At 64.5% G+C, this 10,904-nt stretch overlaps 1 protein-coding gene across 1 annotated transcript; it reads left to right on the top strand.

The window, feature by feature from the left end:
* Positions 1–1,095: 1,095 nt before the first annotated feature.
* Positions 1,096–8,526, top strand: AMHR2 (anti-Mullerian hormone receptor type 2). Its single transcript, XM_090051643.1, has 14 exons — positions 1,096–1,147; positions 1,220–1,381; positions 1,893–2,084; positions 3,234–3,314; positions 3,512–3,651; positions 4,184–4,411; positions 4,994–5,108; positions 5,276–5,436; positions 6,138–6,285; positions 6,704–6,840; positions 6,934–7,055; positions 7,526–7,671; positions 7,748–8,148; positions 8,389–8,526. Exons 1-14 carry the CDS (start codon positions 1,096–1,098, stop codon positions 8,422–8,424), a joined length of 2,121 nt encoding a protein of 706 aa, XP_089907769.1. The 3' UTR covers positions 8,425–8,526.
* Positions 8,527–10,904: the final 2,378 nt, after the last annotated feature.

Below are 10,904 nucleotides of genomic sequence, written 5' to 3'. Positions count from 1 at the left end.
TACAAAAGAGACTGGGTCCTCGCTGTCATGTTAGAGCAGAAAAAACAGGCACGTGGTGGAGAATTGACTTCAGTGTCAGAGTCCCAAAGCCAGGCAGGTTCTAAATCACTTGGGGTCTCTTGGAGATTTGCTCCCCTGACCTTAGTCACCAAAGAGCCTTGTGTGCTTGGAGAACCTGCCTCCCTTTCCAAGGGCTGGGAGCTTTGCAGACCCCAGCAACTTGCACGACCTGGAGAAAATCCTTCACTGAGGGTCTGCCCCAGCCTGCGACTAACAGCAGAAGGGATCTCAGGATCGGGAGCTGACGGGCAGTAACCTGGGGGGACCTGCAGGCAGCTAGCTGCCACCTGGGCTTTGAGGGGGAGGCTGGGCTCTTCCACATCAGGTGGGAGCTGGAGCCGGGCAATCTATACACATGTATACATAAACGTATCGGGCAGGATGTGGTGGTGGTCTAAAATCACAGGATTTTGGAGCCAAACTCTTAATTTTGGGGCCAGCTCGGGCTCTCCAAGACCTTGCGGCTGACAGATCTGTAGGGGCTCAGGGAAGGGTCCAGAGATGAGCGGGTAAAATGCTGGGGGGTCCCTACATAGAGCCAGGCCCAGCTCCCCCTGAAATGTGTGTCTGGTGTGGGGGAGAATGCAGCTGCTTCTGGGATGGAGCAAATCAACGGCTGCGTATGAGCCCAGGCTGAGGGGAGGCAGATCCTGCTGCGGCTGTGGGGGAGGCCAGACTCCTAATGGCACTGAGGGCCCAGCTGGGGATAGCCAGGCTTTGGGGAGCTGCCTGCCCCACAGACACAGCACTCTAATCCAGAAGCCACTGGAGCTGGGGAGCACATGGAGTGGGGTTGCATCTTAGCTGGAACCAGGTGGCCCAGGGTGCGGTACCCCGCCTGTCCCATTGCCTGTTTCTCTTCCAGCCTCTGGCTGTTGACAGCATCCCAGCCCCGGCCCCCGCATGCAGCCGGCCAAGTCCTTCCCACCTGTGCCGGCCCCCAGGGAGGGCCAGCAGGCAGCCCAGGGTGGGCTCACACACGCACGCGCACGCATGCTCTAGGTGCCAGGAGACGGAGCACGGGCCGGGGCCACCATGGGCTCCGGGGCCACGAGCCTACGGGGTGGGCTGAGCCTGGGCTTGGCGGGTACGGACCAGGGCAGACGGCACTTGGGGGGTCTCTCCACCCAGGACCCAGCCCAGCCTCGTGTCTCCGCAGGCGTCTTGGGTAGGAGCTGCATCTTCTACGAGCACCCCAGTGTGCGGGGCAGCCTGCGGCACCAGGGCCGCACGCTGAGGGGCACTAAGCCTGGCGCCGTGCAGTGCCTTAACAGCGAATGCTGCTTCGGTCTCTGGAACCAGAGCCACATCCTCATGCAAGGTGAGGCACCCAGACACCGGGGTCCAGCATGGTCTGGGTGGTGGCAAGACCCCATGCCGGAGCTCTAAATTCCACCATGGAGAGGAGAGCGGGGTCTGCCTTGTGGGGCAGAGCAGAGGGGCCAGGAGCCGGGATGCCTGGGTTTCTGCCCATCTGTGGGAGGGGAGCAGTGGTCAAGGACTCCCTCCTGGGAAAGGAGCAGGGTCCTGTGGGTCTAGTGGAGGAGCAGGGAGCCCAGACTCCTGGGTTCATCCCTGACCTGGCTGTAGGAACTCGTGCACAGTGCCCTGGGAAGTGGGGGTTGCTCCAGCTGGGTGCTGTGGGGTGGCAGCACCCCCACCCCAACTCTACCAGACCCCCGTGCCCAAGAGGAGGCACTTGTGGGCACCAGGCAGTCAGGGTATGAGAACCACGGTGTCTCGGAAGGAGGTGGGGGAGTCTAGGGGGAGCAGAGTTGTGTTCGGGGGTGGGGGTGCCTTGACGCCTTGGTCCGTCGGTGTGTCTGGGGCAGGTTGCTGGAGCAGCGACCGGGACGGCTGCGAGGCGGTGGCCTGTGTGCCCAGCCCTCGCGCCAATGTACTGCGCTGCCTCTGCCGTGCCGATCTCTGCAACGCCAACATCAGCACCCTGGGGGCCACACCACGGGGTACGTACCCCCCCCACCCCAGGGCAGAGCTGGAGGATCCTCTGTGCACAGGGGCCTGTGAAGGTCCCCTGGACCAGGGCTGGGGGGCAGGGTTACCCCTGGGGTCATGAGAGCAGCCTGCACCCCCACCCCCCAGCCCCCACAGTGGGCCTGGGTCTGGGTCCCACTTACTATAGAGATCTGGGGGGTCTCCCATTCTCACCTCAGGCTGCTCCTCCCCCCCCCCAAGGGGCACCCAAGGGGCCTGGTCCAGATCCTGGCAGAGCTGGCACTGAGGGGGGGTGGGGCAGGGGTCCCACATAAAGATGAGCTCTGTTTAGGGGGCCGGGGCTGGCTGGGGTCACAGGAGGCTCTGGGCAGGGATGCAGAGGTGCAAGAGAGGGGGCTGGCTTGGGTTTAGTTGTCTGGGGGGGGCCTCCAGGCCCTGCCAACCCCCCACCCTTCACCTTCATGCACCCCACAACCCTCCCAGCAGGCCCCTCTGCCCTGCCGGGATGGTGCAGCCTCCTCGCAGGTGCAGCCCCCGCCTGCCCCACGGGGGAGTCTGCATCTGAGCTCTGGGCCCAGCTGCCGAGACCTTGGGGCGGGCGCCAGGCAGAGGGGGCTGAGCCAGCCTGATAAACCCGCAGGAGCCAGGGCCATGGTGCTCACACAGCCCCGCCTGGCCCATGGAGCCCCCTGCCATGGGGCCCTGGGGGGTCCGGCCGGACACTTGGGTTCTCTTCCCAGTTCTTGCAGGCTGGGGGCCAGACACCTGGCTTATTTCCAGGGAAGCTTTCACCTGGTCCAGCTGGACCCCAAGGGATGATGTCTGTCCCCCAAGGGGGTAGCCCTGGAGGCTTGCAGCCTGGGCCAGCCCAGGGGGTGTTAATTCTCCCCCCCCCCCACCTTGCCTGCCTCCCAGGCACAAAATCCCTTTCTACCTCTGGCTCCCACCCTGAGACACCCCTGCCCCTCTGCCCCTCTGCCTTCTCTCCGCTGGAGTCCAGGCCCCACCAGCTGCCTCCTAAGACTCTGCATGAGAACCCAGATGTCCTGGCTCCCAGCCCCTGCCCGTCCCTACTCAAGCTGCTCTGTCTGCAAGCAGGGGGGGAGGTGTCGGCAGGGGGTGGGGGCAGCCACGGCTCGGGGATCCATGCTTATGCCACAGGGGCCATGGCTGCTGGGGGCTGTGCCTCTCTGCACCCCTCTCCCTGCCTCCCGCAGCATCCTCAGCCTCCGCTCCCTCCGGGCCCCTGTGGATCGCGGGTGTCGTCCTGCTCTTCCTGGGCTGCCTGGCCCTCCTAGGTACACCCCGCCCCAGCAAGTGGGGTGCCAGCCCTGCCCTGGTTGCTGGGGCTGGAGGAGGCACCATGCTGCTATGGGCACTGGGCGGGGGGCCACGGGGGCACGGGGCAGTTGTTGCAACCCTGGCTGGGGTGCTGTGGCCCTCTGGCCCTGGCCCCAGGGTGCTGGGGATCCCAGTGACCTGTGTCTCCCCTCAGGGCTGCGGCGGGTGAAGGTCTGCTCCACACTGCTGAGCTGCCGGGCCCGGGGGAAGCACGCCAAGGGGGTCCCGAGCCCCAGCCTTGCCCTCCCCAGGGACCCCCCCAGCCGGGAGCTGCCGGCGCTTCACTTCCTGCAGGTCTGGGCTGGGGTGGGTTGCCACCTGGGGCTGACCCGGGCATGTGTCCCCCCCTCCCCTGGCACCAGCGGGATGGAGGGGAAGCAGGTTTATAGGCCAGCACTGCCCCAGCCTGGCCCCAGTTCTGTGAGCTTCCTCACAGCAGTGCCCTGGCCTACACCTCTGGCATGGTGAGCTTCGTCACAGCAATGCCCCAGCCTGGCCCCTAATGCTGCAAGTTTCCCCCCCAGCAGTGCTCCGGTTTGGCTCCTAATGCTGCAAGCTTCCACCCAGCAGTGTCCTGGACTGGCCCCCAGCACTGTGAGCTTCCCCATAGCAGTTCCCTGACCTACACCCCGTGGCTCTGGGAGCTTCCCCCACAGCAGTGCAGGGTCCTGGCCCCTAGTGCTGCGAGCTTTCCCCTCCCCCAGCAGTGTCCTGGCTTGGGTCCGGTGCTGGGAGCTTCCCCTAAGCAGTGCCCTAGCCTGACCCCTAGTGCTGCAAGCTTTCCCCCAGCAGTGCCCTGGATTAAACAGGGGGTCTGTGCCCGCAGGTACTGCAGACCGGGCGCTTCTCGGTGGTGTGGCGCGGCTCCCTGCGGGGGGTGCCCGTGGTGATCAAGGCCTTCCCTGCCGCCAGTGCCCAGCACTTCGCGGCTGAGTGGGGTGTCCTGAGCCGGCCTCTCATGAACCATGAGAACCTGGTCCAGCTCCTCGAGGCCAGGCGGGGGGACGGGCCCAGCAGGCGAGGGGGGCTGCTGGTCATGCCGCTCTATGCCCAAGTGAGTCACAGCCTCAAAGCTGGTATTTGGGTTGTATGGGGGGTTGGAGTAGGGGGGCAGGTCTTGGGGCCTGGGGTTGGGGTCCTGGGTCTGTCCCCATACATCCATCCGTCCATTGTGCAGGTGAGAGCTCAGTACAGGGGGTTGGGGGCAAGGCTGGGGTTGCAGGGGCGGGAGGCGGGGGTCAGCAGGTGTGGGGGGCCAGGCTGCATAGCAGGGGGCTGGAGGCCTCTAGGCACCTGGGAGCCAGGACACCTGGGTTCTCTGCCTGGCTTGGAGGGGACAGGGCCATGTGGCCAGAGCAGGAGGCTTGGATCCAGGACACCTGGGTTCTCATCCCATCTAGGCTGGGAGCGGAGGCAGGGGTTAGAGCATGGGCTTTGACGCTGGGTTCCCCCTTCAGCACAGGGAAGGTGGGGGGAGCAGGGGTGTCTCGGTGGGGGGCTCTGTCGGATCTGAGAGCTTGTTATGGGGCAGACAGGGTGGGTGGGCAGAGGGGAAGTGACAGAGGGGGGTCCCAGGCCCTGCCAGCCCCGGGGGGCCGGGAGCAAGAGGGGTCCATCCATCCCTGTCCATCTGCAGGGCTCCCTGCGGTACTTCCTGAGTCAGCATGCCAGCCCCTGGGAGGGCACCCTGCGCCTGGCGCTGTCGCTGGCCTGCGGCCTGGCCTTCCTCCATGATGAGCTGTGGCATGATGGTGAGACCCCCTCCACCTGCCCGCCCAGCCCCTACACACCGAGTTTGGCTGAGGGAGGCCCAGGCTTGAGCTGAGCTGGGGGGTCTCTGCCATGCTCGCCTTCCCCTGGGCGGGAGACTTCTGGCACACCACTCACCACCCCTCCCCTCTTCCCCCGCACGCCCCAGGGTTGTACAAGCCAAGCGTGGCCCACCGGGACCTGAGCAGCCAGAATGTGCTGGTGCGGGACGACGGGGCCTGCACCATCACTGACTTTGGGCTGGCTGTGGTGCTGCCCACCAGCCCCGAGGCGTGGCCCAGGGGTCGCTCCCCCACCGCCATCAGGAAGGTACTGGGGCTGGCAGAGGGGCCAGGGGGCGGGGCAGGGAAGAGCCCATGTGCAAGCCCATAGCACTAGCATGTGCAAGCCATGATCCAGAGCTGTAAACATGGGCACCAGTGGGTGCAAATCTCAGCCCAGGCATGTGCCTCACAGCTGGGGTAGAGCTGCATGTGAGTCCTGACCCCAGGGTGCACCAGAAGTGACCTCTGGTGCGTGTAAGCCTTGTTGCTGGGGTGTGCCAGGCTGGCACTAGTGTGTGCAGCCCTCATCCAGCCATGTCCAAATGTGGGGATACCATGTGTATGGGGCTGGGCATGTGCACGGGTAAGTGGCTGAGACGTGTGGGTGTGTATTCGTGAGCATGTGGCTTGTGTGTGTGTGTGTGCTCATGACTGTGTGTACTCGTGTGTGCATGTGCTCACTTGTGCATGTGCTCACAAGTGCCTGGGATGGGCATGTGTTCACGAGAGCCTGACATGTCCATGCACTTACATGTGCATGTGCTCACGAGAGCCTGGCGCATGTGTGTGTGCATTCCCATGCACATGTGCTCATGAGAACCTGCGTGTGCATGACAGCCTGCATGTGCGTGAGCTCACGAGAGCCTGCCATGCCCAGACACTTACATGCGCACGTCCCTGCGCTTACAAGTGTATGTGCTCATGAGAGCCCAGTGCACGTGCGCTCATGTGCACGTGCTTCGGCAGCTGGGGACACAGCGATACATGGCCCCCGAGATCCTGGACGAGAGCCTGGACCTGCGGCGCTGGGGCTGCGCGCTGAAGCAGGCCGACATCTACGCGTTTGCCCTGGTGCTATGGGAGATCCTCACGCGCTGCCCTGCGCTCTTCCCAGGTGAGGGCCCTGGGTTCAAGCCTCCAACTTGCACCCGGGTACAGGCCCCAGAGGAAACTGGGGACACCGGGGAAACTGAGGCAGGTGGGGGCAGGCACCAGGGGAAACTGAGGCACCAGAGGAACAGCACCCACACTCACCCCTTGCTCCCCCAGCCTGGGGGGTGCAGTCAGGACCAGTGGGGGGAGTACAGGGCAGGGGGAGCAGGGGCCAGATGGGAGCCCCTGAGTGCCCTGAGTTGGGGGCAGGGGGCATTGCCCAGCCTGGGGGTCATCATGCCCCCCCTTCTTCGGGCACCTGGGGCATAGCCATAATGGAGTGGACTGTGACATTAGCAGATCTCAGGGGGCACGTTCAGTGCCCAGGGTGGGGTTGGCGGGAGAATCGGCTCCTTCCCTTGGCTGTGCCCTCCCGCCAGGCTGCAGCGTCCCTGAGTTTCAGCTGGCCTATGAGGCAGAGCTGGGCAGCAGCCCCAGCCCCATGGCGTTGCGGAGGCTGGTGGTGGAGCAGCAGCGGAGGCCAGCCATCCCCCAGGCCTGGATGGGCACCAGAGGGGTAAGGAGAACAAGGGCGGGTACAGGGGCTGCACCCCCCCATTGCAAGGTTGAAACCCAGGGAGGCCCCTGATGCCCCCCTCTCCCCTGCCAGGTCCCCGGCTGCCTGCAGGAGCTGCTGGAGGACTGCTGGGACCCCGACCCCGAGGCCCGGCTTACGGCCAAGTGCGCCCACCAGCGCCTGCAGCGCCTGGGGCCGGAGCCACCCTTAGGGGGGCCCTGAGCCGGCGGGGCGCCCGGGTGCAAGGCCGAAGACGGTTCCTCATTTCCAGTTCCCTTTTCACTGCTCATCCTTGCCACCTTGAGGACTGGGGCCAGCTGAAGGCTCCGGGTTTCATCTGCGACGCGCCTTCGTTAATAAAAGCTTGCGATCGAGTCACCCAGCGAGTGCCCCGGCTTGAATAAAGGGCTGAGACCCCCCAGCCCCGGGCTGGAGGCCCCCCGAGTGGGCACCTGCAGAGACCCGGTGGCCCCAGTGCTGCCGGGAGCAATGAATTCACCGGTGCTCAGCTGAGCTGGGCAGGGCCTGGTGTTGGCCCCGCTCCCCCCAGGCCTGGCAGGGGAAACTGCCAGGGCCCCCGAGGGAAACTGAGGCAGGCGGCAGCGGCTCCTCCCTGGGGCGGAGCTCCCCCCCGCCCCAACTGAAGCCTGCCCTCCGCGGGGACCCCCCGGGAGCCGCTCTAACCACTGGGCGGCGCTGCCGGAGCGGGGCCGGCGGCTCCTGCCCCTTTAACACCCCGGGGGCGGGGCCTGCGGGGGGAGGCCGCTCCCTGTCCCGGCGGCGGCGGCGGCGGCGGGCGCTGTGCTCCGGCCATGTGGGACCCCAGCGCAGGTGGGAGCGGGCCGGGGCCGGGGCCCCGATCCCGATCGCCCCTTCCCCGCTCACTGCAGCTCTGCTTCCCTTGCAGGCCAGCCCGGAGCCGCCTACCCCCCCGGATCGGGCCCCGCCTACCCCCCCGGAGCGGGCCCCGCCTACCCCCCGGGGCCGAACCCCGCCTACCCCCCTGGGGCCATCCCAGCTCACCCCCTGGGGCCAAATCCCACCTACCCCCCAGGCCCAGTACCCCCCGGCTCCTACCCCATGCCCCCTGGGCCTGGCCAGCCCCCCTACCTGCCAGGCCAGCCGGTGCCTCCCCCCTACCCCGGGGGCCCTTACCCCCCGATGGGACCCGGGGTGCCAGTGGGGATGGGCGTTGTCGCCCCCCTGGTGCCCGGGGCCCACGTGCTGGATAAGAAAGCGGCAAAGAAGATGAAGAAGAAGATGAAGAAGGCGCACAAGGGGCACAAGCCGCACAAGCTGCATGGGAAGGTGAGGGGGCGGGGGGTCCTGGGGACAACCCGGGGTGGGGGAGCGCCCCTTCCTAAACGCTGGGTCCAGCCCAGCCGGGCGGTGGGGTGTCTCATGAGCTGAGTTGGAGGGGTCTCAGCCTGGCTGCCCCCAGGGGTTTCTCCCCCCTGCCCCTTTGCAGGCCTGTGGGAGCGCCCAGGGCACGGTGGGGCCTGGCCTTCCCGCCCATGAGCCTCACACCCAGGTTCTTCCTCCCCGCAGCGCTCCTCCTCGTCCTCCAGCAGTTCCTCGGACTGAGCCTGCCCTGCCTGCCCGCCTGCCACAGCTTGCCAGGAGACGCAACCCTTGCCCGCCTGCCAGAGCCAAACCCCTGGATCAGCCCGCTCCCTGGGGCCCTGCCGTGCTGGGATCAGGGCTAAAAGCAGGCGCCAGGCACCAGAGCCAGGATCCAGCCAGGATCTGGGGTGATCCACTCGATCCCTGGTGGCCTCACCAGTTTGGGGCCTGCTCACAAGCTGGAGGGAAATCCAGACTCCCCTTCCCCAGCCAATCCTTTCCTCCCTGTGCTGTCCAGCTTCACCCGATTGGCTGCTTTGATGCTGGGGGGGAGGGGGGTCCTGGATTGGTCAAGGGGACCTTTTTAGGGGTCCTGGTGGGGGGTCACAGAGGGGGGTGGGGGGAACTGACCAATCCTAGGCTCACTCCAGTGATCTAGTGCAGTCTGGACACTGCCTGCCTCATGGCCAGGACTGGGCAGGACAAGGCCCTGCCTGGTTCTCAGCCCCAGACCTGCAGCGGGGGCGCGAGCTCCTTCCGGGCTCCGCAGTGCTTGCCTTGCACTTGCCTTTCAATAAAGCCTCTTGGTTTCAACACCCCCCCACTGGTATCAGAGCCTCCATCGTGCCGGCGGCTTCCCAGAATCCTTTGTAGCCAGTGTCCAGGGCCGGGGGGCTCATGGTCAGCGGAGCCCCTGACCCACGAGGTGCACCAGACCCCCGCTGTGGGCTGGGCTGTGTTGTGGGATCAGTACTTCCTGGTGGATGTGACTGTCCTACTCCAGAGTATTGGCTTTGCCTTGAAATCCCTAGCACCTGGAGTCCCATGAGCCAGGCAAATGAGCAGATCCAGCCCCACTCAGCTCAGGCTGCAGCAAGGAGGCGGGCGGGCAGGTGGTGGGGCCGGACCCGGGTACCTCCAGGGTCAACCTGCCGCTGGCGTAACCCAGGAAGGGCTGTGACCCCACTGCCGGATGGGGGCGGGAGGTGCTGGCAGCTGCCTGCTCTGCCCACTGCTGGTGCTTACCTGCTAATTTATTTCAGCAGGAACATGCAGCTCTTCTGGGATGTGGGCTGGTGTTGGCTGCAGAGGTCGGGCTGCAGCCGTACCCACTGCACGGGGTAGGACGGGGAGCGCTGGCTGCAGGAGTCTGGGAGAAGAGAGGAGCCCTCTGGTCCATGAGTGCAAGGTGTTGTAGAGAGCCCTGCAACACTGACCATGGCCATATCCACAGGCTGGGTCTCTCCAGAGGCATCCGGACCCCTGGGCCAGGTACCTCCGTGACATCCGGGGTGAGGGGCTTCTCAGGAGGCCAAAAACAGGTCGGCTGGGTTACCCCAATTCCTTTTCTACTCTGGTTCCATGAACCTTACTCTTCCCCCAGTGCTAGACCAGGCACCTGGGCTCCCTCCAGGACTATGGTCATAGCCAGGGGCTGACAGACCAGGCCCTAAATCACTTTGATCCCCTGGTGCAAGGTGGGCCAGCTCCCAAATGCCCTGGACATGCCCCAACATCAGCCCCAGCTGGTTCTTCCTCACACCTGCTATCATTCCCTCCAACCCGTGCCTGCTCAGGTTTGCCCAGTACCTTGGGCAGTACCTTCCATTGTCTCTGGCCCCCTCACCCTATGGTGCTCCTTCTCACAGCTTGAAGTGGGACAGGTCAGGTCCATCAACAGTAACGAGGTGCAGGGTGGTCTCCCCAAGGAGACAGCCCTGCTCGGTCGGGATGGAGGTGCTGCCTTTGTCGTGGCAAAAGCAGATCATCAGCTGGGATAAACAGCAAAATGACTCAGAGATCCACAGATGTTAGGAGCATCCCAGCGCTGAAGGCAGGAGCCCCCAGTCCTTTGGGACACAAAGCTGAAGTTCCCCCTCCTTCCTCCTGTGTCTTCCACCTGGGTCCTTGTCCCTCGTTCTCCCAGGAAAAATCAAACTGACTTTCCCCAGGGTGACAAAATCCTGTTATTTGAGGCCTCGAGGGGCACATTTGTACTTGCCAGTGCAATCCATCGGCCTTGCTGAAGACTGACGGGTCTGTGGTTTCCACCTGGGGCATCAAGGAAACTTCTTGGCACAAAGGCATTGGCCCATCCAGATCCAGCCTTCAAAGTGAGGAGTGAATCCACTTCAGAGGAAACTACCGCTAGCTTTTCTACTCTAGGAAGCATTGTCACTGTAACCAGTAGTCTGGCTGGCATGAGAATCCATACAGGAGTATCTTCTTCCAGCATAGGAGGTGTCTGGCTACAAAGCCCTTTTATGCTGGTATGAAATCACTGAATCATAGAACGTGAAGGTTGGAAGGGGCCAAACAGAGGAGAATACTCACTTTGCTTGATCTGTTGGCAACGCTTCTACTAATGCAGCCCAGATTGCTGTTAGCCTTCTTCACAACAAGGGCACACTTTTGGTTCCTATTCAGCTTCTTGTCCACTGTCACCTCCAGGTCCTTTTCTGCAGAGCTGCTGCCCAGACAGTCAGTCCCCAGCCCATACT

Source organism: Crocodylus siamensis, chromosome 6 (genome assembly GCF_052110815.1).
Source record: "Crocodylus siamensis isolate JL-2025a chromosome 6, ASM5211081v1, whole genome shotgun sequence".
Classification (NCBI taxonomy): domain Eukaryota; kingdom Metazoa; phylum Chordata; order Crocodylia; family Crocodylidae; genus Crocodylus; species Crocodylus siamensis.
The sequence above is the reverse complement of the archived record's forward strand: the minus strand, read 5'-3'. Positions and strand labels throughout refer to the sequence as shown.